General features: G+C 44.7%; 1 protein-coding gene across 3 annotated transcripts in view; it reads left to right on the top strand.

Annotated features, from left to right (window-relative positions):
* sema3h (sema domain, immunoglobulin domain (Ig), short basic domain, secreted, (semaphorin) 3H) overlaps positions 1–27806 on the top strand; it is a 59413-nt gene that overhangs the window by 9578 nt on the left and 22029 nt on the right. For all 3 annotated transcript variants that reach the window (XM_076878221.1, XM_076878220.1, XM_076878222.1), the window contains exons 3-9: positions 10500–10654; positions 14939–15001; positions 15593–15712; positions 17543–17636; positions 17954–18073; positions 18572–18717; positions 19543–19657. In XM_076878221.1, the coding sequence (XP_076734336.1) occupies positions 10500–10654; positions 14939–15001; positions 15593–15712; positions 17543–17636; positions 17954–18073; positions 18572–18717; positions 19543–19657 (813 nt within the window). The remainder of the gene's footprint in view (positions 1–10499; positions 10655–14938; positions 15002–15592; positions 15713–17542; positions 17637–17953; positions 18074–18571; positions 18718–19542; positions 19658–27806) is intronic.

Below are 27806 nucleotides of genomic sequence, written 5' to 3'. Positions count from 1 at the left end.
CTCAGTGTCATCCCTGCACCTTGGCTGCCAGCCTCACCTTGACAGTCCACCTGAGCTCAGAGCACAGAGTCACGTCCATAAGAGGAAATCTCAAACATCAAACAAAATAAGTCATAAAGTTAGAACTGCAGAGAATATGTTAAAAAAAGAAAGAAAGAAAGAAATGTAAGTACAAAACATGATGTCACCCATCGGTTTGTGGGCCAGGCCCTTCTGAAGACTTGGTTTTAGCACTGCATCTTAGTCTCTTTGGAGGCAGCAGTGACCCATATTTAGATCAGAGAGCTAAGTTATCATCTGGCACCAGCAAATTTGGTTAGCAAGCTGCATCCATAAATAGTAGGAGTGTTACACACATAAGCGGTAATTAGTGTTAAGAGAATTTTGTACTTTCTAACACTCACACTCCGATGAATGAATTAGGAGCAACTCAGGGTTCAATAACTTGCCCAAGGTTATTTGGCATGGAGACTGAAGCATCCAAGGATCAAACCACCAAACTTCAGAAGACGCCATAAAATAGTTCAGAGGTGCACTTCACTGACTCACATTAGTGGAGGTGAGGCCTAGCAGACAGGAAATCAAACAGCCACCTGTGCTGGCTTCCACCTGGATTCAAAATGAGCTCTTAAAGTCGTCATGAATTGAAATATTGTCTATAGTATAGAGTATAGATATTGTTGTTGTTTTTCTGTACCAGGCTGTAAATTCCAGCAATTTATTTCAGTTCTGAAGATTGGCATTACAGTGTGTGGGCATATGGGGAATTAGTTCAAGTTTGTTTTATTTATATAGCACATTTAATTACAACAGCAACACTGACCAAAGTGCTGTACAGAAGTACAAAATAATTAGTACCAAATAACTTATAACTTATAATATTAGTACCAAATAACTCTCATACTGTAGAATACAAATGTCTTTTGTATTCCCTGGCATACAAATGACTTCCTTTTGGAGCCAGCCTTAAGTGACCATTTGAGGAACTGCATTTTCTTTTTTATCCATGTTTCACTTCTGTTCTTCCTCCTGCTCCTGATGTGACTGTTGGGGTGGAACGCCAAAGTGGATGTATAAACCCACACAGAAATCTCTACGGGCCACTTATCAGTTCAGTTTTGAAGTTATGCCTTTTTTTCTTCTCATGTAACAAGCAGCGCTTCTGACCATCTACTAAATTTGTTATGAAAGGTACTTCCAGAAGACAGATGCCAAGACAAATACTCTCTGCACAAGAAAATTAGCTCCAAACAGAGCTCCTAACTAGTACCAGTAACCATCCTCTGTAAGAGGAGGTGTCATGAAAACTTAAGTTTTACACTTTCAGTGATTTTTCATTCTTTGCTGTAAGCTGCACACGTACACAGCAGGTTGCCTCTGCTGCAGAGTGCAGACCAGTCACTGCACTGTGTCTGAATCAATCCCTATAGTGTAGTCCTGACATCTATAGCTGAGTTATTTATAGAAAGTAAATTAGAACTCATTTCGAAGTCTCTATTTAGTGTCATATGAATGTCGTCTGTGAATTATGTAGCAAATGACACATAGTTTGCTGCGTCAGGGCTTGTAAAACAGAGAGAACGACAAACATACTGAACATTTTCTGCCTTAAACGTCTTAAACAAACACTATCGAGCTAAATTGGATTTGAAACCAGCTTGATCAGCAAAAAAATCATGTTCGTTTGATCATAATATGCAATCTTTTGTGCGTGTATATCATGTGCGCGTGCATGCGAGTCAGATATGTGCAATGCAGGAATGTTCTTAGCCGGATCACACGCCGCACATTTGCACTAATCATATCAAGGTCCATCAGAGCTCCCATGACCAGCAACCTTTAATCTAATGTTCACCATGGACAAAAATATCCAGCCACTCACACATAGAAACACACACACAGACCCTCAAAATGAATAGTATGTAAATAATAACACTTACCGAAGGCGAATAAGGACAGGCAGATTGTTGCACTAATATAAAAGAAGCATTCATGCAGAGACAAAATCTGTGTGTGTGTCTGTGTATGTGCGTCTGGACTGACCTGTAGGCTTATTTCTTAGCGTGTCTGTTCTTTTACATCTTAACCTTTTCCGTCTTTGATTCCAAGTGACAGGAGTCAGAGGCCAATTGGCTCCGATCAGAGGTCACGACCCTCATTGACCTCCCTGTCAGTTTGATGCTGATAAGAGTGGTTGAACTCTGCAAGAGCTTGCACTGGCAAGTGTGCATTTGTGTGTGTTTGAGTGTGTGGCAAAAGAGCAGATTGTAGTGCTTTGATGGATCAGAAGTAGTTGGTTCCGTTTTAATATATTAGAGTTACACTTTTAATTATCTCCGCTTTGTCTTGTCTCTTTAAGACTCACGTCACTTCAGTGGGACAGCTTTTGATAACACTATACAGGTGTATGCAGGGTTGAGGAAGTAATGCAGTTTTTAGCACGTCTCTCCCTCTATAGTGCCTTAACTACTACAATCCATCAGATTTCTGTGATCAATGGTTTGCTTGGTAGACTAGTGAGAATAGTACAACATGGTCGAAGAGTAAGTAAGTCTTTTATTATGAAAGGTCACTACAAAGAAAGGTTAAAGAGAGGGAGAAAACAGTAATTACCTTCACTTTACGCCCTGCTATCCACATCTGATGTATTTCTCATCTTGTTCGTCTTTGTGTGCCACATGACAACTCCCTATCTTGGTATCAGATGGTTTTTCCAGCTTTCAGTTTGATTTGAAGGGAGCAGAGAATCCGTTTAACAACAACAACAACAAAAAAAGAAGAAAGAAATCAATTGTAATTCCGAGTTTCTGAAAAGACCGCTGTCTCGAAAAGCGTATTGCATCTGGGTCGATAAACTCTTCACAAACTGCCACGGACAAAACTTTGGTCTTTCTCTTGCGCTCTGACTGCGACTTTTCAGACACCTCCATTCTGGAGCTTTATGGGGGTGTGAGGTGAAATTGGTTGACTTTCCATCACCGCGCTTTGCTGATAATGGCCAGAGATTCTGGTGATGGTGGGTGTCTGTGTGTAAACATCCTGCTGAATGTTGTCAGGGGCAGACAAACAGGCGGACAGGGTCACAGATGATGCTTGCTGCATTGTGAAATATCTGTAAATGCATGTGGTCAGTGGTATGCATGAAAGCTTGTCTGTGTTTATTTGCCCTCCCATTACCTAAATGGCTTGATGTCTTGGAACAACACTCCATCATTCCAGACTTCGCTGTGTTGATGAGAGGTGTGGACCAGATTATTATTATGTGTGTGTGTGTGTGTGTGTGTGTATAAGAGACCTGGGTGGTAGGGGGGTGTAGAGTCCAAGAGACACCCCTCAACACAACACAGACCCAACCCCCCCCCCCCCCCCAGCTTTGAAATTATGTCGGCATGGTTGCCGTTACCAAGGCAACTGTCCCATGAGTAAGGGTGGGGTGGGTGCAGCTGGTGCTTCATGACTGAGTCAAGGGTGTGCGTGTGCGTGCGTGTGTGTGTGTGTGTGTGTATGGTGGAGAAAGAATGTGTTTTTTTTCTCCATATTGAATAAGAGCCATTCATCGTGGTGAGGTCAAGATGGTCGATGTCTGAATGGTGCAAAGTTTTCCTGGGTGTGTGTGTGTATGCGTGTGTGTATGTGGGTGGGTGGATGTGCAGGGTAAAGACAGAGTTGTAACCAAACTGAGAGAATGGGTTAGTACGTGTTTGTGTGGATGCAAAGATCTAAATTTGTTTCAGCATTAAACATGTGCTGCTGACTCACCCACTGCACCCACTTTCCATCTTTGCACACACACAATCATATAAATATGTGTGTGTGTGTGTGTGTGTGTGTGTGTGTGTGTGCACGCGCGTGCATGTGTGTTCTGGTACATCCACTCTCAGTTCCCATCTTGGAGTGTCATCCTCCTTGTTATAATGCTGATTTAATGAACTCCAAGCTATGAGCTGTACTTTTCAGCCTGTCTTAACCAATAGGATCTTGTGACGCTGAATGGTGCCGTTATTTTTTACTGCAGAGGTGGTTTCATATTCAATTAGGCTGAGTTTTTTTTAAAACCCCCCCTTCATATTGAATTAAGCAAGGTCATGCTGCTCTTGAGGCGCACACGCTGTAATTCAAATGAAGTGCTGGATGCTTGAATGGGCCGAGCAAGGCATGAAATCCACCAGGCTTTGATTGCCTTGAAGAGGAAACACCATTCTGTTAAATATAAGCTGTGAAGTTGAGTACGCATGCTTCAAATTCAATATTCAACATAAATAGACCACTTTTAAAAAATAGTGAATGTCTTCTTATCATTATTATTTTGAAATTTGGTAGGGTTGGAGACACAAATCCCTTCGGGGTTGCATCAGGAAGAGCATCCGGCGTGAAAAATCTGCCAAATCAAACATGCAGCGCTACCCACTGTGGCGACCCCTCGTGAATAAGGAAGCAGCCCAAAGTAGCTCTTTTAGGAATGTGTAAAGAAAAGAGACTATAAGCTGAAAATTAACAAGTGCCAATCCCAGAAAGTTGACGATCAACTGGCTTATTGAGCATGCATCAAGAAATGAGTGCCATCACGAATAGCACATTTAAATGTAAACACAGCCCCACTTGAAAGTGCCGCAAAGCTTCTCCAAGATGTGCATCTTTCCATTCTGGTGTTTTGATGAATGTTGCACGCTATTTTTGGGTAGAGCTACTCAGTTCTATTGTCATTATCATTGTCAGTTGTGATAGAAGACAAATAGCAGTAGAAGAATTCAAGTCAATCGAAGCTGATGGCAGTGCACTACTCACCATTCATTTGCTGATTAAGGGGAAAACACTTCACTGTTTGCCCAGTGAATAAAAACAGAATGGCAGTGATGAATGGAGTGGTATAAAAAATAGGGGCATGTTTTCATTAGCACTGATTAGAACAGATTTTCTTCTCTTTCTTTCTTTTTTTTTTTTTTTTGTATAATTTGCACGAATCATGTTTCACAGAACCTTCAGCTTTCAGGCCCTTCCACTGTGGAACCAGCTCTCAGTTTGGGTTCAGGAGACAGACACCCACTCTACTTTAAGATTATTCTTAAAACGTTCCTTTTTGATAAAGCATAGAGTAAGGATTGGATCAGGTGACCCTGAATCCTCTGTTAGTTACGCTGTAATTGGGCTGGGCTGCTGATGGCTTCCCATGATGCACTTGGTGTTTTGTCTCCCTAAGCCTGGTTCTGCCGGAGGTTTCTTCCTGTTAAAAGGGAGTTTTTCCTTCTCGGTCTTGCCAAGGGCTTGCTCATAGGGGTTTGTCTGATTGTTGTAGTTTTTAGTTATGAAAACTATGAAGCACCATGAGGAGACTGTTGTTGTGAATTGGAACTTTATAGATAAAACTGAATTGAATTGAATTGAAATCTGTTGTTAAGATGGAGGTGGTGGGTTAGGTGGGAGTCAGCTATTACTATAACCTTGGTCAAGGCTTTGTAAGGACTTTCGTCTGCATCTTTTGTCAGCAGCAACTACGTCAAACACTTTGAGCACACCAAACTAAAAGTCCCGATTGTGTTGCACTCTTTGTGTTTCTGATGCTCCTTCTGGGATTAATGAAGCTCAGATCAGTGTGAAGCAAAACAATTTACCTCTCTGACCGTTTGCTGAATATTAACAAAGTACCCGGGGAGATTTCACACTGAGCTCAAGTATAAGTTTCTGCTATCTACCTTTAGTGTGCAAGGCCATTCCTCTCCTACCGCGGCTCGCTCTCTGCTTCGCATTATCTTCCCATTTCCATTGAGTCATGTCTTCTTCTCTTTTTCTACCCTAATTTCCTTTCTGCTCATCCATCTCTTGTGTTTTTTTGCCTGACTGTCAGCATGTTGTGCTTCCTCTCATTTCTGTCTTCAGCATTTTTCTTGCATTCCTTCTGTCACCTCCTCCTTCTCCTTCTCTTTTTCCTCATCACCTGTTCTTTGCCTTTTTCTCTTGTCTGTATTTTTCATCCTTCTTGCCATTGTTTTCCTCTTTTCTCCCACAGTCACTGTCTTCCCTGCTCTTTCCCCCACCTGTCATCCATCCAATCACCATTTTTCATCTTGTCATCATAGCAGTGTTGCTGTTTCCCATCTTGCCTTTTTGCCGTTCTCCCCTTCTATCTACTTATTTATCCATCATTTTTCACTTTTTTATTGCATAGTTTCTGTCACGCTTACGGCTTCTCTCTTCCCCCACCCAGTCCTGCTTTCTCCCCTGATTCCACTTCTTCCTCAATCCTTCCATACGTCCATCATTTGCCCCGCCACATCATTGCAGTATTATTTTTACAGGCACACTTTTTCAACTGCTCTCATCAACCGTCCTCGTCATCATTACCCATCAGTATTTGTTAATTTCCCAGACCAGGATTTCTGTTCCTGCCCTTTTGCCTCATCCCGCCCCCTCCTTTTCTCAACTGTCTGTCATCGTGTTGTGTTTTGACATTTTTCTCATTTTCATTTCCGAACTGTCTCCACCCATCAGACCGTTTTCATCTTGCTGTCACTTTGCCGTGTCATTTTTCTCATCTTCCCTCCTCGCTGTCGCTCTTCTCCCGTCTCCCCTCCCTCTTCCTTTCTTCTGACTTCATTCACCTTTGCTGTTTTACCCTCTCACTTTTATTTCAGGGTTTCACTGCACTTTGAACGTCACAGGTCTCAGGTGGTAACACAGTGAACACAACATTACAACAAATACCTTTTTATGCAAAAACATTTTATTTCTTTGTCCAACAGCCAGATGCACTTATAGAAAATATATTTGGAAAGAACACCTCAAGGCCGTCTGTTTTTTAGTAATTTGTACAACAAATATATTAACAACTGGAGTATTCTGGAGGGTTCTCATGTGCTACTCTTTGGATTCAAAGGCTAGCATTTTCTGCTTACTTCTTGTGTGGCGTTTTGCATAACTCTGATGTCAGAATTCCTTCAGCTGCAAGTAGGTTTTTCAATTTGATTTTAAATCCTCCCACAAAATGTCAGTATGATTCAAATCTGGGCTTTGAAGAGGCCATTCCATAAACCTTTATGGCCGATCGGCTTGTGCTCCTATTCTGTTGAAAGGCCTGATTTTGATTGAGTTTAAACTTTTGGACAGATGACCTCACATTATTCTATCCTGTTATCACAGCTGAATTAATGACTGCAAGCTGCCAAGTCCCGGTGGCGGTGAAGCATCCCAAAAATATTTCCCCTCTAACACACTTTACAATTTGTGTGCGATGCTTGTTTAAAAAACGTCTGCTGATTCTGTGGCCTGATAATCTTAGATTCATCTATTCAGACCAAAATCTTCCAGCAGACCTGGTTTTGGCAAACTGTAGTTTTGATCTTTTTTGGACAGCTTGGACTTTTTCCTGGCACGATAGCAGTGAAGGTCAAATGTGTGCAATCCTTTGCTGATCAGCTCCGTTAATAGTCGCCGTTTCAAAAAGGGAACAAATATTTGCTTGCTTGAATTTGTCAAGAAAGTCGACAGTTGACTGTGCACGCCAACTGGGAACAAAAGTCACACGGGCTAACAGCAGGACACTTCTTAATTGGACACAGTTGTGGGAACCTGTCATTCCGCCGTGTTAGCCATTTTGATGAATTTGGACATGGCCCAAATATATCTGATTCGAGTTTCTGTAAAATTACTTGAGCGTGATGGACTTGCACACTCTTTGTTGCCTGTTAGCAGTTAAAAACACATCAAGAAATGGTTGAACAGGAACTTCAGACTGCACATGTGTGCTTCTGAAGACTTTTCCAAAGCCTGCTTAACAGCAGTGAGAAAACCCACATCTATGGGAGCTGCAATGTTCAGTATAAGTAGCAGCTGTATTGCATGAATGTTAGCATTTAAGGCACCTTAACTGAGCCACCCACTTACAGTCAGCCCTACAGAATGCTTCCTCTATGCAACACTGGGGCTCTCATTCTTAAGGAATTTCACCTTCTGTGCTCAACAGTTTGCTATCTGTTTTATTGCAAATGATTTGATTTATGCTGGTTTTAGGGTATTATACAGTTAATAGGTGTTTCCAAGTGTTTCTGTCAGTACTGGCATTAGGCTGGGCCAAATAGCATAGACATCACCCAGCCACATTGTTTGGCCCCGTCTGGGAAATTCACAGGCATTTCCACATCAGGCTAAATATGTAATTTCCCTGGTTTGTGTACCAAAGGTTGATCTGAAAGCTGCTCAGAATACCTGTAGAGGACTCTTCCACTTCAAAATCTAGCCTAAATGCAAAGTTTTCTTTGAAGCTGCACTTTAGAGCTGCTTAATGAAAGTGAAGTTGTTTGAATTATAGTGCAAACTGAGACTTTTGTTCAGCTATTTGCATTTCTGCAGCTCGTCAATCTGAACAAAGAGGAAATAAACTTAAACGAAAACTTTTCAGCAGCTCACTGTGGCTAGTTAGTATCACCAGATTTAAACACTCTTTTTGTTACCTGAACAAACAAGTGTTAACTTCAGCTGTGACAAATACCTTTGGCCCCAGTTTGCTGCTTATCACTTCTTTGTCTTTGAATGTTATGCATTGTCCTTTATGCAGTATGACAGTTTCGGGGATTTTTGCCTTCTGTCACTTGCTTTTTCTGTCCTCCTTCTCATTTTCGAGCTCTACAAAACAGCGTTTGCTTGCTTGCTCAAACTTGAGATTGGCACAAATTGGCAAAATGGACAAAAAGGTTAAACAGGTTTCAGTTTTATCAGATTACACTGAAATCTGATCGAGACCGTGTCTGTACAAACAGAATAAAAATTCAGTTAGCTTCCTGTTACAACTCTGCATTTGCTTTGTACAAAGTTAGTTTACATTGGTAGCAAAACTATGAATGCAAATTCACACTCCTGCCACACTAGGAAACAATATATTAACCGTGCCTCCATCAGGTAATTTCCCACAGGATCTACCAACTTTTTAGGAAGTTTTTTTTTCCCACTACAGCGACTATTATTTTGCTCCCCCCAAACCCCCTGCTTTGAGTGGAAATACAGCTGTTGTGTATAATGCATCTCAATGCGCAATGTTAGGTCAGATTAAACTGCTTGAAGAAAGAAAAAATGCTGTGGTTCACCAACTGCACCACATATACGCTTACAGCTCAAACAATCCAAAGTTATGCATGATGGTTTTAATAAAGTCGTGCTCTCTGCCAACGAGACAAATGCAAGTTGAATTGTTCTTTTTCCATATATACCAATCTGTCTTTGGGTTCGGTTTGAAGATTTAGCTTGGAAATTTGCTTTTGTGCATCCCTTCTCAGTTCAATTTAAAGCATTGCAGGAGAGCCTGGTTGATAAATAAGAGTATGCAGTTAGCTATTACTGTTTTTAAAGTTTGAACCACTTTTATAAGCTCTTTCTACCCCTCACTGCTATGTAGAGCTGCCAATGTGTGAAGCCATGTCTGGTGCTGCTGTAAAGCCTATATGTTTATGCTTTAGTTTTGCCAAATCCGATCTACAGAAGAAGACGTGGCAGATGAAATATGAAAGTTAGCACGAGACAGACAGACATGCAGTTTCTGTCCTTGTTCTGAAATCAGTCGATCTCCCCGCACCATAGTTCTCATAGTTTACATGGTGCAATCATTAAAAAAAGCAATCTGTGCTCTCATTATCTGAGGTTTCAGATCCGGTTGTTATCATCCAGTCTGTCTAGAGATGTGTAAGTATTGTTTGTCTACGTTTGTTTATTCACGAGAGATACAGTTCAGTATTCTGTGTTTGAACATAGTGACCAACCTGGTAAGAAAAAATGAGGCAGCAAAACAAACAACTGCCAGTTCCGTTTGTGATTGGCGCTGCAGGCGTGGGACAGTCTGTGTCTTTGCGCAACACGTCACTTTATCTCAAAGATGATCCGAGTGATGATCTGTTAAGACAAAATTTGCGTCATAGTTAGGTTTATTAATTCTCACAGTCTGTTACTTTGAAAACCTGCATTTATTGTTGATTTTTACACAATTGCAACCAAACTGCGAATGGAAAAACCCGCGTATCAAAGTACTGGAAGGTATATTTTATTCGCCCCAGTCACACTGGCCTTTAGATTTGTCAGTGACCATCCAACAACCACCAGTTGGGAGGAAAAAAATTTATATTCCCCAAATGGTTGCAAGTGGTTTCTGGCAGTCGCTAGTGTGAAAATGGTTGCAGAGACAGTGCTGTATGAAATTCTCCTCGAGATTGCTTTGTTTGCTAGCACATTGGTCATCAGCGGTTTACAGACATGTCTGCAAAAACTTAAAAGCTATTTGTCATTTATTAGTAAAACTGTAAAAAGCACGGAGGCTGTTGGACCTTTTCTATGGTGGAAAACACTTCTTCATATACAGTAATGCCTAATGAATAAGACAAAGATTAGATTTTTATTGCAAACAACAGATTTCTTTCAGTTTAATGCCATTTTTGTTCCAGATTCCCTTGAATATTTTTAAAAACTGATAAGAATGGAGACCCTTATTTTGTGTTTTTTCTCTTCTTTTTTCTTCTTCTCAGAGCTGATCCAGAATGGCCGGCTGCTCACGCTACCCCTGATGGCGGGAGACCTGCACTCCCTGCTGCCCGATGAAGACAGGAGACGCCTTTATGTGGCCATGAAAGATGGCCTTCTGTCTACCAGTATGGATGACATAACGCAAAACCCACGCAAGGTTAGAACCGCAGGACGCGAGCACACATTTGCTTACCATTTAAGGAAAGGTAGACTCAAGAGATGTAACACAAAATACACACATAAAACACACAGTCAGATGACAGCAGATGAGATAGCTGATGTGTCAGAGACTTAATAGGGCTAATTGCTGATGGTTTAAGAGGAAAGTCACACCCTTCTAATATCCCCTCTAATCTCTTATCTTTGTCAAATTCCTTACTTGTGCTGCACAAAAGCTCCGCTTTTCTTCCTCTGACCCTGTTTTGTGGTTCTTAGCTGAACAAACAATTCACTTACCATTCATTTCGATTTAGCATGGAGACAGAAACAGTGTTCAAAAAGCAGAAAGAGGCTGTGCCACATTTCCACCTCTATTCAGCTTTCTCCTTGGCAGCCAAGCTGTCCATATTTGATAAAAATGTCTCCACCTTTTGAGCAGAAGGTGATTTTTTTTGGCCTGATCACTTAGTATTATTTAGTTTAGCAATTGGTAAATGGAAAAAGTACAGAAGTTGGGAATGTACACTTAAAGAAGGGGCTACGCTTTAAAAAAAGAAGGGGGGAGAAAACTTTAAAAAAGAAGACACATACAGATAGGACTGTAATGGATTCCATTCAAGCCACAATTATTTTATGCACGTTTCTTACATCCTAACTTCCTCTGCTTTCCACATTTACTGCTCAAAGGCACGATTGCCTCTGTTGGCACCAATACGGAGGTATTATGCTTCAGACGAGAACAGCTAAACTTTAGATGAAAAACGACTGCACGAGGTCAGCCGCACAACATATTTTTGGTTTGCAAAGACTGCACAAGCGCATCTCTAGATTTTATACACTAGTGAGCGGGTCAATATTTGATTTGATTAGCTTTTTCACATATCAGTAAAGTGAAGCTTAGTCAAACGAAGACTCTGCCCAGCACATAAGCAATACACAGGAATGTGGAAGTGCCACAATAATATTCCGACCAACCCAAGACTTGCTGCGAGACGCGGCGCTCCTTCGTGGTGGCTGTTAGATGTGGAAGTTTTGTTACAGTATCTAGTTTCATTCTGCAGCTTTAGCACGGTATCGAGACAGCCAGTCAGGTAGAGTTCAGGGTCACAGCAAGGACACAGAACAGTGCTGGCTTTCTTAACCCTGCCCAGCCGGATCAAATCAATACCCTCATCAGTCAGACGTGCATGCAAGCTGTCAGAGAGCCAAACAGGTAGAAGAGCAGAATAAAAAACAACCAGCGAAACGGACAGACAGCCATCAGTTGCACTGGCCAGCCACCCACTCAGTCAGGCAGTCAGCCAGCATAAGGATAGATAGTCACAGTCAAATCATAACTCAGCTCTGTGCGGGCTGTTAAGTTACATATTTGTACATCCAGTATTTATAGGCTGTTTGTACCTTTCCAGCCTGTGTGCAGTCCCCCCCCCCCCGGTGTTAAAATCACTCAGTGCCATGTTCTCAACATTTCTGTTTATTTTCTCAGAGCTTCTTATCAATGTTGCCTGAGACAATCTGGATCCTGTTTTTATTTATATTATCTCCTCCCGACTTTACCCACACTTATGCACAGTGGACGTGCGGTTTTTCTGCTATATAAAAATCAGTGTGGCTTAGAGAGACGATCTTATAATTTATTATAACATTTAAATCACATTTTTCTTTGATCGGGGGGAAAAAAAAATACTCAGGCCATTCTTTCTGTGTGAGTCAACAGCTTGCAGCTGCTGTAACACAAAGGGTCACCAGGGGTTTAAATGTTTGTTTGCGGCTTTTTGTTTGCTTACAGTATTTGTTCTTCTCTCCTTTCATTTTCTCTGTTTTGAATCTTCTCTCGGCTCTGAAAACGACTCCAAAAGTACAGAAATTTAAATTTTTTTCTAGCTTTTTCCCCCCTTGTTCCTTTTACTTTTTAAAATATGTTCCCTTTTTACAAAAACCCACATTTACATCTTCTGTTTCGTATAAACTGACAACCAGCATGTTTTTCACAGAGGGGTAAAATCCCATTAACCGCAGACTTTACCTGTTGAGACTCCCTTAGTGGTGGTCCGTGTTCCTGTCAGTGTGTGGTATTCGGAGATAAACGGGGTCTGTGGTCTCTAATCTAATCTGATGGTCTCAGCCCCGCACCAGCCTCTGTGGGAATGACTGCATCGTGGAACAATTAGTGTACATCCAGAAATTGTTTCCTGAAACCACCGCCATTTGTCATTAATCACTTTCTACAATCTCCTGTCACTTCTTCACATCTTCATTCACCCCAAATACAAAAAAGAGAGATAAAAACTACAATCAGTGCACAGATGTGTTTTTTTAATTAATAAAGTGCACTTGTTACAATTTATATACACATTTACTTCCTAATGCAGTGTGAAGTTGAGGTCTTGAATTCACTTCTGACACCTGAACAGCAGTTTGTGTATCACGTACTTAGCGACAAGTGCAGACATTCGCTTACTGTATCGATTACATCTCGGTCTCACCGTTCTGCTCTCCAGGGGAATGACTGTCTCAGGGAAATATTTAGATTAGTCATGTTGAAGCCATTTGACACTAAGGCTCACCTCATTCTCGCTCTCGCACTCTCTCCCTCACTGCACACCATCCCAGCCTCTGTTGTTTCCTCCCTTACTGGCTTTACATGAAAGCATTCTCCATTATAGAGTTTTTATTATACGCTGATTAAGTTTACACTGAAGCAAACAGTGTGGTTTAATGTGATTAAGCTAACAAGTGCAAGACAAACACTTCTCTGATTGCTTTAGTTTGTTAAATGGTGAAGTCATCCATTTTTCACGTTACAAATGTACCTTTTCATGTGTGATCATCTTACCTGAACCCAGGATGACCTCACACAACCAAACCTAAACAGACCCAAAGAAAAAAACTTAGCAACCTGAGGGGTTTATTACACCACACTGATTCTCACAGCTTAAACAACAACAACGGGGAAAAAAAAGAGACGTCGACATGTGGATCTCGATTATTCTCTGACTCTTCACAAAAGGCACAGATCTCTCTCATTTGTGCATTACACAGTGTGGAAAGATATTTTTTTTGGAGTAATGTCATTTATTTTCTTCTTGAAGCCCTTATCAAAGAGCTCACATACAAAGTGAAGTAAATACCATATATCTTCCTCTGAGCCAGGGTCTTCAAAATCCATCGTGTGGGCTTTATGGCAGCCCACACGATGCAGGAAAGGAATGCATGACTGTATTTCATTCATCTCCGGTTCATATCATGATATAACAGCAAAGGATGAGACTATGAGAGCTATTCTTCTTTTAGTCATCTTAGCAGACTACAGGTCTCTGAGAAAAATATGAAGTGAAACTAAACTAAACTATGACTTGTTTTGGGGGGGGGGGGGGGGGGGGGTGTTTAGGGAACTTCATAAAGGCTTTGCTGATGCTGCTGCACTGATAACGTTCATCTTTGTTTAAGTAAAATCCAACATGGAGTCTTTATGATTGTTATCAATAAAAAATGTGGGGCATGGGTCATGAGCTTTTTTGATCTTCAGAAAAAGTCTGAGAACTGCTGCGCTGACACAGGTTAATGTGGCCTAAGTCATTAACTTCCTGAATTAGAACTCGGTCACCGAAAGTTTGATTCCCTGTCTTAGAGCCTGTCGTGTCCAATAAGAACTACTGGTTAAAGAAGAAACTAACTGTGACCACAACAGAGAGGAAATTGTGGAGCCAGAATCCCGTTTGGTTCATCTTGGACCCTTTACAGTGGCTGCTTCAGTTGTTCTGTTGATGCAAGATAACATAATAACATCATGTTATAACTGCACAAATCAAATAATAGCACGATGTTTAGGGTTTAAAGTCAGAATAAATACTGTCAGCCATGTATAATTTTAATCAAGAGTCATTTAGTTATTTAGATGAGTGATAATAGCTGCATTGCAGTGCACATTCACAGTGTGTAGGCATGGCCAGGATTGTATGTCAGTTAGTCATGCTTGTAGTCATGTACTCTGCTCTGGCAGTTTGGCTCATTATCAGAAGTCAGCAATGCTGCCAGTTGGCTTTTTCTTTTCTCCTCCCTAAAGCTGACTGTTATCTGTTTGGAGTTAAGAGGTATGAAAATCATTTCCTTCTTTCTTCTAGATTAGTCATGTTCTGTTGACTATCCCTGCCACGCTCCCTCATAAAGCACCTGCCAATCCCCCGAAGCCCTTTATCGGAAATGTAGAGTGAGCAATAAAAACATTTCTGAAATCTCTTTGTCCCTCTCTTTTTTCTCTCCCCCTCTCTTCTTTCTGTAGCTGTATTGGCCAGCCAGTCCGGACCGCGTCCAAGAATGTCTCATGGCTGGGAAGGATCCAGAGGTAATCAAACGCACACTCGCAGATGCACACGCAAACACGCTAAGATTGGGTAAGTAACCGCGTTACCCTGACTTAAGCAACGCGGGGAAAAGAATTACATATGAATCGGTGTCAAACCACATCAGCCGTTTTCATCCTTTCTCTACTCCCTACTGCCGTTTGATAATACCTTACAAGAACTGTCTAGAGTTATGAAGCAATAAAGCAATACAGTAGGATGATAGATTACCATCAAGGGCAGAACTAAAGCTGAATGTATCTTATTCATTTGGGAACTGTAAACAAACAAGACAGTTTTCATGCAGGCAGGCATATCAAGATTCAGTTGATCCAAGTACTGGCAGACGTCTGGTGGGGCGTGCTGAACAGTCGGTCACATCTGAAGTTTTAGGACTACTTTTTTGCTTCTTGACTTCACAATAAGCTCAAGATGAAAGGTGTGAAAATTTGTCAGTTGAGCCAGAGTTTAATAAGTGCAAGTCATATTGTTTGATATTCAAACAAGTAATAGAAAACAGTTAAGCATCAGTGCAAAATAATGTGTGTCATCCATTATTCCTCACTTTATGGTCCCTGTTTCTCTCTGTCCAGCTGGAGTGTGCGAACTTCCTGCGTGTTCTGCAGCCTTTTAACCAGACTCACCTGTATGTGTGCGGCACCGGGGCCTTCAACCCCCGCTGCGCTTTCATAGCCACCAGCGTCTTCCATCAGGTAATGCTACAGACACAATTACATACACTATACAGGTAATGTATGCTGGTGCAAAATATGTATTTTTATTTTCTTTTGCGACTTTGCTGGATAAAAAAATGGTATCTGTAGAGGCGTCAGCTCTACCAGACTTAAATCTGCTGCTCCTAAAAATAATAAAGCTGAAGAATGGGTTGTGTTTAAAAGACTGCTAGCTTTCTGGTCTGGTAAAAATGAAGCAGACCATCAAAACCCGATATTCGCTGAAGCCCTGCTATCAAATCCCTCTCCTTGAAATCTGAAGAAGCTCCTCTTTTTGTTCCTCACATTTTTCTTTACCTATCACACTAATGCAGAACCATCATGGTCATCACGTGTGCAGTCAACTGTAATTTCCAAACTGTCTGCTGATGTAGTTCCCACATTTATGCCACTTTAGTCACTTATCCTTCTGAAACAGCAGCCACTCGAGCAATTTTTGTGGCTGAAGCCATCTGCCCCCCAACAACAGTTACCTCTTCTTTCAAAGTCACATAGATTACTCTTTCCATTTTGGTCCAAAATCAGAATCAGTTGGGCCATTCTCTGCAATTTTATACAAGCAGCACTTTGATGTTAACTGCAGTGCTGCCCGTGGATGCAGTGTTCAGTCTGCGATATGTCAAATTAACGTTCGTCACTGATGCTCTACTCATTTATCCAGGTTTTGAGGGCTGTCTGCATTAAAAAATAGAAATATATGTATTGGATGCCTTGATTTTCCTACCACCCACCAATATGTCTGTTTTCAGACTTCGAGTTCCAGCCCCCATAAGCATGCCTACGAGCAGCTGAAATATCATGTGGTGTCTGCCCCTATGCCCACATATCCCCCAGGGTTCACCTTGTGATATGTCAAATTTCCTTTCGTCACTGATGCTGCACTGTGTGGGCTACCAGACACCTTAGATATGTTATTTGACATTTGTATGTCAAATGCAATGGATGGTGAATGTAACTGTAGAGGTCAAACCTGCCTGCTGTTGTCGGTGTGTAATTTCTCATCATAATGACACATGTGGGTTATCGTTTTTTCCCAGAAATAGGCTGCCGGTTCTGAAGTTTCTCACTCATCTCACTTAGTTGTGTGTGTGTGTGTGTGTGTGTGTGTGTGTGTGTGTGTGTGTGTGTGTGTGTGTGTGTGTGTGTCAGAGAACAGTTAATCCCATGAAAGACCATGTAAGATCAGAGCAGAGGTTCAGACATGGTTCTTAGAGGTGCCGATGGTGCTGACTGGTTTAACATTGAGCTTCACACATTTTAAAATCCCTCCACTTAGCCCGATTACCCTCAGTTAGGTGCTCACTGAGTGCATGTGTGGCAGGGTAGTTGGGCTCGCTGAAATGGTGTTACATGCACTGGTACTTTTTATGCATGTGTGTAGGTTTTTTATGTTGCATTGTCTTTGTTTTAGTTCATAATAATAATTCATATTATATTTATTCATTTTGTTTGTTTTGTGTTTTATTCTGCTGTATTTATTATATTGATCTGTGGTTTTATCTTGTAAAGCACTTTGGTCTACTTTGTTGCTTACACGTGCTGTAGAAATAAAACTGACAGTGACATCAGGCGCAACTCGGGGTTCAGTATCCTGCCTGAGGATGCTCTGACACACGGACAGGTGGAGGTCGGGATTAATCCACCTTCTGATTGTTTGACGACTCGCTCTACCACCTGAACCGCCACTATGATGCTTCTGGATGATTTGCTGCATCAGTGGATAAACTACTTGAGATTGCAATATAAATTAGGACAGCTTTGTGATCTGTCTTCTTTCTGTGTGAGTGACGTCTGTGATTTCTTTGACAGTCAGAGCATCAGACTCTCTCCTACGGCCAGACAGAGTGCGGGAAAGGCAAATGTCCCTACGATCCATTCCAGAAAACGGCCTCTGCAGTCGTTGGTAAGTTGACTGTTTCTTTAAACCTCACCTTTAATAAACAGTACACGCACCATCATGCACTTTATTTTCTCTACAACAAAATATAACCGTTAGGTGGAAAGGAATCATCTAAATGTGCATGATTAGGTGTTTTATCAAAGAAAAACTAGATGGAAAATGGGTTTGTGTTTGTAGCAAAAGTGATGCTTTGCTGTTATAAAACTCATCAAACTGTGGAAGTTATATATAATTTCTAGAGGATGTCTAAAACAGGAGAGCCATGACTTGGATGTCTTTCAATGACTACTGATGAGAATACTGTTGTGTATTCTGTGTAGATGGAGAGCTGTATGCCGGCATCACCTCAGACTTCATGAGCCGGGACTCTGCCTTTTTCCGTAGTCTTGGCAACCGTCGTGTCATCCGCACTGAGCAGTACGATTCCACCTGGCTGCAGGGTAAGAGCAGAAAAGCACCACTTCCTTTTTGAAGTCTACCTTTGTGTTGAACAACTCAGAACTGCGTCTGACATTAGAAGTTAGTTGAGAATGTGCTCCTTACGATAACACAATCACTAAAACACAAAATTTTGTCAAATTCTCCGCCAAGAAAACATCACAAGTCACGGTTAACGTGTGCAGCACATTCAGTGTGTGTACTTTGTGAACTGAATTTTCTGAAGTAGACTGAATATCTTTGAGCATCTCTAAAATCATCTCCTGCACACCCGGTTGGTGTTTTATCAGGCTCCTGTGTATCGACGTCTGCTGCTGATAACAAGGCGATATATACTGACTCCCTGCTGTTTGGAAACTCGACTTCTCCCTAATCAGCCCTTTGCTCTTTCTCTATTCCTTGCGCTGCAAATTACATTTGTATCAGTGTAGGACTGTATTACAGTTGATTTCTTATCATTTGCCTGTGTGTGTGTGTGTGTCTGTGGTACTTTCCTCCAGATGCCCAGTTTGTGCGGGTAGCGCCGTTGTCTGAAACTGATAATCCAGAAGATGATAAGGTTTACGTGTTCTTCACCGAGCGCGCTCAGGAGGCGGAAGGTGCTGCTGGGAAGGTGCTCTACTCCAGAGTGGCACGTGTGTGCAAGGTATGCGACATGTTTGTTTGGCATAGATAGGGTTTGTGCAGTTTGGACACTCATCAGAACACGTCTGCATGTAGCTTACATAAACACGTTTACCTCCATGGGATGGTATGTACGTGCTGTTTGGTCAGTGTGTGTGTTAGAGCAGGCAACTGTGTATCTGTGTATCACTGAAATGTATGAGGGACTGTTTATGTTTGTCACAATCACTGCGTCTTCCACTGTTGTGTGTGTTTTCTGTGTGGACATGTTTGCACATTCATGGCTTTGTTAGAATCAGAGAGACTTTATAAAGCCCAGAGGGAAATTGAGTTGTCATAGCAGCAAATATACAATAAACATCAAACACTTGTTTAAAAAGAGTGTAGAAACAGAGATATTGATAGATAAATATTAAGATAAATAGATAAATATAGAGATATAGGTATAAATATCAAAGGAAAAGCATGTGCTCAAATATATGTCATCATGTACAAAAGTGACAGGGTGCGGTGAGGTGTGATTAATTCTGTTCCACATGTGTGATCTGACCCAAGTGGATGAATTAAAGAGCCCGATAGCAGCGGGAAGGAACGACCTCCTGTAACGTCCCTCAGACAGCGAGGTTAAAGGAACCTGTTGCTGAAACTGCTCTTCACATTGTGTGTTATGGAGGGGGTGGGAGTCATTGTCCATAATTGCAAGCAGTCTTGGCAGCGTGGCGAGCTTCATGCCAATGTTACTGTGTGTGCATGAATTTTTTTGCCAGCTTAAATATGCAATGTTTGTATGTTTGCTACTTCTGTAATCATAGCAGATCTAATTCAGTTCTTTGTAATGTTCATGTAGAACGACATCGGAGGCCAGAGGAGTTTAGTTAATAAGTGGAGCACTTTCCAGAAGGCTCGAATGGTCTGTTCAGTCCCAGGACCAGATGGCTTACAGACACATTTCGACCAGCTCCGTGAGTACACACATGAAAGCATCAAAAGGCAAAACGCATCACATTAAAGCTAAAACAAAATCACATCCGACAGGTCTTAACCGCTGGTCGTACAGCTGAAGGTCTGTCCCTGAATGTTTCATAAAAGAGGAATTGAGTTCAGGCACTCAGCCAGTGTGTGTGTGTGTGTGTGTGTGTGTGTGTGTGTGTTTCATGTGAGTTCGCAGACACTTAAGGAAACTTAAAAACCACTGCCTCAGTAAATGCCTTCATAGCTCCACTGTTACCACGGTGACCAACAGCCCTGTCGGTCACCTTGGGTTTGTCTTCGTGCCTCAGTCTTGGTTACCACGGCAACATTCGTTGCAATGGGTTTATTCGTTATCGAGGATTTTCACATCAGAGTGCTCCGGTCAGCTCTGAGTGTGGGTGTGTGCAGCAGCAGGTCTGTGAGAGGTGCGAGATGCTGAATTTGTGAACTTGGACGCTGCCGTTGTGAATTTGTCGCTCACAGATGTGCAGATGCACAACTCTGAGTTTCTCTTAAAAAACGGTGGCATTAATGTTAATGGGCAATCAGCAAGCTTTAAAACATCATTAAAAGACACCACCACAGTAACTGGGTTGATTCATCAGAATCAGAATACTTTATTCTCTAAGGAAATTATGTTTAGCTGAGATCGGAGCTACAATATTAGCGATTTAAATATTTTACTACAGAAATCTTTATTTATTCATAGAAGACATCAACATTTCAACATCGATGTAACTGTGCCTCAGTAGAAAGCTTTAGTAAATAACTGCAGTTGATGATACAGCCTGTTAATTCATTGCTACTGCTAGCTCCCCACACAGTAGGGGATGTAGCAGTAGGTCCGATGCTTGCACCAGGGTATCTCTATCTTTACCATTATAATTTGGTGGTGGAGAGTACAGAAACTATGTAGAGGATGCCTTTTACAAATTAAGCTCCCTATTTTATTTGAGTAGAAACGGTTAGTTATGTCTATAACTTCTGTTCCCTGAAGGAGAGGAACGAGGTACAACACATAAGTATGGGATATCACGCCCTCGCGTGTCCTGGCTGAAGAAACCTTTATTCACGCCTTTACGGCAGATGACGTGTGATGACACGCGCAAGGCCCCGCCCGCACATATAGCCGCTGCCATCACTGTCATCCCTCAGTTCGATAGCCGCTCTTCACCGAGCCAACTGCTCAGTGGGGCCACCCTGTGTTGTACCTCGTTCCTCTCCTTCAGGGAACAGAAGTTATAGACATAACTAACCGTTCCCTTTCAGTCGATTCACTCGGTACAACACATAAGTATGGGACCTATATACACGCCCCGCAGAGCAGCCACCGAACCGGAACGGGACCACCACATCCTCAGTGAGTGGTGGACCCAGCAGAAAGGACAGCATGAGCCACCGAAGGGGCTGTAACGTCCAACCGATAAAACCGCACAAAAGTGTGCGGCGACGCCCAATTAGCCGCTGCACAAATATCAGCCACAGGCACCCCTCTAAAAAGAGCCCATGAGGTCGCCATCCCCCTGGTGGAATGAGCTCCCACCCCGTGGGGCAACGCAAAACCTCCGGTGCTGTATGCCAGCGAGATAGCTTCTACAATCCAGTGGGACAGCCTCTGTCTGGACAGAGCTCTACCTCTATTCGGATTAGCGAAGCAGACAAACAACTGGTCACACAAACGCACATCCCGAGTGCGCTCAATGTAGGTGCGTAGCGCACGCACCGGACAAAGAGAATGCACCCTCCCCTGCTCCTCAGATTCAAAAGGAGGGGAGCAAAAGCTCAGCAACTCAAACTCCATTGAACTATAAGATGCAGGCATGACCTTGGGAAGATAGGCGGCATTCGGACGCAATACGACCTTGCGGCCATCAGGAGAAAACTGTGTGCAGGCAGGATGCACAGACAGCGCATGAAGGTCCCCCACTCGCTTCGCCGAGGCCAAAGCGAGAAGTAATGCGGTCTTATACGAAAGAAGTTTCATATCTACCGACTCAACGGGTTCAAACGGAGGGCCACAAAGGGCCTCCAGCACCAAAGACAAGTCCCAAGCAGGGACACTGGACTTAAGCACGGGCCTCAGCCGGCGAACCCCTTTCAGAAAACGCACGGCGAGGGGATGCGCACCTGGTGTCACCCCGTCAAAACCGATATGACAAGCAGATATAGCCGCTAAATAAACCTTGATCGTCGAAAACGAAAGGCCTTTATCCAACAGCTCCTGCAGGAATGTCAAAACATCCACAATAGAGCACTGAAATGGGAGAGTGTGGCGGTCCTGGCACCATCGCTCGAAGGCTCGCCATTTGTAAGCGTACAAGCCTCTAGTAGACGAGGCCCTGGCGCTCTGAATCGTCGCTACCACACTAGGTGGCAGACCCTTAGCAACCAAGTTTAACCTCTCAGCAGGTAAGCATGAAGGTGCCACAGATCCGGGCGCGGATGAAACACTTCCCCCCCCGCCTGAGAGAGGAGATCCCCGCGGAGAGGAAGCTGCCAAGGACTTGCTGCAAGCAGGCTGATTATTTCTGCATACCACGACTTCGCGGGCCACCAAGGGGCCACCAGGATCAGAGAGAGGGAATGCCGACGCACCCTCTCCAGAATTGGAGATATCATTTCCACTGGGGGAAATGCATACAGGAGCACGTCTGGCCATTGGTGCGCTAGCGCGTCCAAGCCCAAGGGTGCATCGTGGTCGATTATGGAGAAGTACAGGGGGCAGTGAGCATTCACCCTGGAAGCAAAAAGATCTATTTGCGCCTCGCCAAATAGATCCCAAATCTGAGCCACTATTGAAGGGTGTAACCTCCATTCTCTCACCAGAGGACCCCCCCTGGAGAGAAGGTCCGGCCCCAGGTTCAGGTGGCCCGGGACATGGGTGGCTCTTAGAGTCAGAAAATGAACACTGCACCATAACAGCAGAGAGCGAGACAGCTGCAACAGGGGAAGAGAGCGTGTTCCTCCCTGCCTGTTTATATAAGACACCACTGTTGAATTGTCCGTCCTGACTAAGACATGCTGGCCCTGCAGGACTGGACGGAAACGCTTTAGAGCTAAGAACACTGCTAACAGCTCTAAGTGGTTGATGTGCAGCTGGCGCTGAGCCGCGGACCAGATCCCTCTCACTGACGCACCCTCGCACAGCGCTCCCCACCCACTTAGGGAAGCATCTGTGGACACCACCTTGCGAAACAACACCCTCCCAATCCGAGAGCCCTGGTGCAGTAGACCGGGCTCCCTCCAAGGACGGAGAGCTAGCATGCAAGACGCAGTTACCGGCAGCCTCCTCCGGAGGTGACGCGAAGCACACAAACGGTGAGAGAGAGTCCAGCGTTGAAACGCTCTCATTTTCAACAGCCCAAGCGGCACTACGGCGATCATAGATGCCATCATGCCCAACAAGCGCAATATCGTCTGGAAACGCAGTCTGCGTCCCAGCTGAAATTGAGCGAGGCAGCGATGAAACGCGGCCACTCTGTGCTCTGACAACCGTGCGCGGCTGGAAAGAGAGCATATTTCCAGACCGAGAAAAGCGATCTGTTGACCTGGGATTAGCGAGCTCTTCTGAAAGTTCACAGAGAACCCCAGTGTCTGAATGTGTGACAGAACCCGCGACAGCTGCGTCTCCGCCTGTTCTCTGGAGCAAGCCACGAGAGCCCAGTCGTCCAGGTAGGCCAAGATGCGGATGCCCCTCTTCCTGAGGGGCGCTAGCGCTGCCTCGGCACATTTCGTAAAGGTGCGGGGAGCGAGCGACAGCCCGAACGGCAGCACTAGGTATTCGTAGGCTACGCCCTCGAATGCAAACCTCAGAAACTGCCTGTGTTTCGGGTGTATAGCGACATGAAAATAAGCATCTGTTAGATCGATTGTCGCAAACCAATCTCCCGGGCCGACTGCACTCAGGAGCTGTCTGAGTGTTAGCATCTTGAACCTGTACGTTCGCAGGTACGTGTTCAAGACTCGCAGGTCGAGGATGGGACGAAGCCCTCCCCCTTTCTTCGGAATGACAAAATAACGGCTGTACCAACCTTTGTCCGTCTCCGAAGCGGGGACCACCCGTATTGCTCTCTTCTGTAATAGCGCCTGTATTTCCTCTCTGAGTACCAAGGCTGCCTCGGGGTTGACAATCGTGTTCACGACTCTTTGGAAACGAGGCGGCTTGACCCGGAACTGCAACCGGTAACCCATGGCAACGGTTTGCAGCACCCACGGAGAGGGGGCGCAAGCGCGCCACTGAGGGAAGTGAGCAGCCAGCCGGCTGGCCTGCAGCACTGACGGCGGGGCGCCGTCGCCCCCCAGTGTGTCTGCAGGGGACTGCATCCCCTGCCTGACCTGGCTCATTTCGCCTGCAGGTTGAGCATTTGAGATTGTTTGAGAGTAAACCACACTCTTTATTGATTGCAACATGGGAACATGTACATTTATACATTTTGTTGGGTGCACCTTTTCCGGGGCATAACAATGAAAAACAGCGGGAACACTCGATGTGGTCGCTTGAACATTCAACACATCTGAACCGTGTGCAGGGGTTATGTGCTTGGGAGACCGCGATAGGGAAGTGCAGCGCCTTCTGGGGCTGACAACCTGAACAGAACTTAAGCGGCACCTCTTGTGCGGCAACAGAGGGGTAAGAGCAGCGTCTCCCTGCTGCCGGATCCCTTCCCCACTCGCAATCACAGCTAGGAGGGCTGAGGCTTCTTCCTCCTGGGCGTCGGGTCCCGTCGGGGGCCCGGGGGAGGGCCTTTGCCCCAGGCCGACTGGCGTGGAGCTCGGGCCGGAGTACGTGCTCCCGCCGGCGGCCCTCCCACTCCAGCAGTGGGCGCCGGTCTCTTGCCAGCTGTCAGAGGAGCGGCGGGCCTGTGAGAGCTAGCAGTGGGCTTGGGCTGGGGCTGGCGTCTGGGGATGATGTCGCGCAGAGCTTCCGTCTGCTTCTTCCTCAGATCGAATCTAGCCTGAATGGCTTCAAGTGAATGTCCGAATAACCCAGCCGCAGACACTGGTGCGTCCAGATACACAGCTCTGTCTCTATCAGGGACGTCGGAGAGGGTCAGCCACAGGTGCCTCTGCGCCACCACTGTCGAAGCCATCCCCCTGCCCAGGGAGAGCGCTGCACAGCGAGACGCACGGAGGATGTAATCCGTGGTGACTCTAACCTCGTTAAGAAGAGGTGACAGCGGGCTGTCCTCCGGAACCAGCGATCCAAGCTCCGCCAGGCACATTGCTTGGTACGTCTGGAGCATGGTGACGGAGCTCATGGCTCGAGCGGTGCCGGCCTGAGCCCGATAAATCTTCTCCAGCTGCGAGGCCGAGAATCTGCAGTGCTTGGACGGCAGAGTTGCGGGGCCACCGACACCATGGTTATGGGACGGGGCCAGATAAGCAGCCAGAGACGGCTCCATAGGGGGTGGGTTAGCTAAACCAGCTCCCTCGGCGCCGTCCAATTCCATGTACTGTCCATAGCCGGGCACAGTGACGCGGGTAGACAGAGGTTTGTCCCATGACGCTGTTAGCTCGCAGAGAAAGTCTGGGAACATGGGGAGGCAGTTTTTGGCCGTTGCGGGCTCCGGTGGAAGGAAAAAACCCGCAAACCGCGACGGCTTCCGAGCTGGTGGAGGAGAGGGCCAGTCCACCTGCAGCTTCTCAGCGGCACGGCGAAACAGGGAGAAAAGAGAGGTGTCATCGTGGCCGACCGGCGCAGCAGCGGCGGCATATTGGGTTGACAATGAGCTCTCCTGCTCATCCTCCGACAAACCATGGATGTCCAGGCCGATGTCCAGCACGTCATCGTCTTCCTGGGGAGCGCTGGCGGGCTTCAACCCAGGCTGAAGCCCGTCAGCGCTCCTGCATGGTTCCGGTCCGTCATCGGCTAACCCGTCAACGTATTCCATGTGGTCAGCCCAGCTAATCGCGGGGACATCGACCTGAAAATTTTCGTCTTCGGACTCGGACGAAGCCGGGGCTCCAGACTCGGAAAGAAGAGGGTCATGCCGTGCGACAGCCGAGCGTCCCAGCACTCTTTCCACAAACGTCACCCGTCTTTCCAGGGTCGAGCGTCGGAGCTGGCGACAAAACGCACAAGCTTCGGGCTCCGTCAACGCTCTCCTAGCGTGGACGATCCCCAGGCAGACAGGGCAGGCATCGTGCTGGTCGCTGTCGTGCAAAGAGAAACCACATCCCTGAGGACAGGGGCGAACAGAAGATTTCTGCTTTGCTCGCTTCGGTTTGGAGTCCATTCCCAAAACGCAAAGCGAAACGCTGCACAAGAAAAACTTGAAAATAGCGCTCCGCGGGCAGCCTACGCACCAGCTGGGCGGTGGAGGCTAACACCAACAGGGGCAGTTAAGCTAGGTTCAAGTTGGCAGACAACGGAGCTAACTAGCAGTAGCTAGCTAGCCCAACTCAGCAGAGGTGTTCTCAGCGAGGTGAAGAGCGTAAGAACTGAGGGATGACGGTGATGGCAGCGGCTATATGTGCGGGCGGGGCCTTGCGCGTGTCATCACACGTCATCTGCCGTAAAGGCGTGAATAAAGGTTTCTTCAGCCAGGACACGCGAGGGCGTGATATCCCATACTTATGTGTTGTACCGAGTGAATCGACTGAAAGGGAACTTAATATTCATGTACTCCTACTTCACCTTTAGTCCTCTGTGGCGGGCGGGTGGGATTATGTTCTTTAAAGTTGCCTCTGCCCATACAGCTCAGAATTAGTCATTTCATATTTTGATTGGAAGTTATGAAAAGGAAAGGGTGGATGGTAGAAAGAGGAAAGCATGGTGAGGTTTTAAAAAAAGGAAGGCGTAGGAGGATGAAGCAAATTGTTTTGTTTTTACTGCACATTTAGCACACATAAACCTCGCAGTGTGCTGCATAAACAAAGTGAAATTAATTGTTGAATAAATAATATTTTTGAATTTCTGCTGCCAATGAATTACAGAGGACATGGCTTTGGGTCTTCATTAAATGTCATCTAACACGGGTGTGTCTGCAATAACAGTCCAGATGAAGATCCTTGAGCCACGGACAGATGTTTGGATTCCTGAGGAAACCGAATGAGAGCTAGAACTTGCTTCCTTTATCTAATTTCCACCATCATAAAAGAAGTGGGCTTGTATCGAGTGTGAAACACTCCTCTGCAGAAAACTGGCTCCTCCTTGGCCCTGACTTCAGCCCACAAACCTAATACTCTTGAGACTGCAAGGTTTTTGTGAAAAGTCTGCATTAAAAATTAGAGGCTTGGAGTTTGAAATTCATGGGTGTTCTTGGAAGGGAGAGTTTACCCAAAGAACACTAAATTGCTAATGGAGTTCCTCGAGTGTTTGAAATCTCTAATCAACTGCCAAGACAAACAGTTAACAAAGAAATGTTTTGATCCATGAGTTACGAGCCCGGCGTGCTTTCACTGCACCACCCTGTTTTCGAGCAGATCATCTGAGACTCTCTTTCTTATGAAGCCACTGTGTTTCCTGCTCGGCCCTTAGGGGATTAGGTATTTGTTAGGAAAAGAAAAAAGGTGTAAATCTGAGACACGCAGTTTGACATATGGTAACAGTGGGACAGCGTGAGGTTGGCACTTGTCTCTGCTTAGGTTACTCGTCTCCGCTCTTTGTGTAAACAGAGCACACTTAGAGTAAACTAAGTAACTCACTCAGAGAGTTACCATTTGCGTGAATGTATACAGTACATTAACATATACAGTAAATTTTACACTCCTTCACATAGTCCAACCATTACACAAACACACGCTCAACAATAACAAACACCTGAAAGCACACACACTGTTTTTCAGCTGTTACCACACACACACAAAGACACTCAAGCCTTAGCCTGTCTGTGTATACAAAAGAGTTCAGACTTGTCAAGAGCATAAACATCTCTACCCAGCATGCCTCTGGCCATGTTTTAAACATCTGATAAGGCTGCATACAAATTTGTTTGTGAATACACTTCAGCAGCACACACACATACAAAACCACGACCTGCATATACAGGAGATTAACCCATCGTGTTAAGAATGCTGCCAATGTTGTGTTTATGCCATGCTCTGCCACATAGAAACACTACAAATCCCATAAACTCGCGACGCTCTGCTGGTCCCTCCAGAGCAGAGGGTGACACCAGGCTGCGTGTGGGTGCTTTT

The sequence above is a fragment of the Maylandia zebra genome, linkage group LG20 (assembly GCF_041146795.1).
Source record: "Maylandia zebra isolate NMK-2024a linkage group LG20, Mzebra_GT3a, whole genome shotgun sequence".
In the NCBI taxonomy this organism is placed as follows: Eukaryota; Metazoa; Chordata; class Actinopteri; order Cichliformes; family Cichlidae; genus Maylandia; species Maylandia zebra.
Note: the sequence above shows the minus strand (reverse complement) of the source record. Positions and strands in the feature narration are given on the sequence as shown.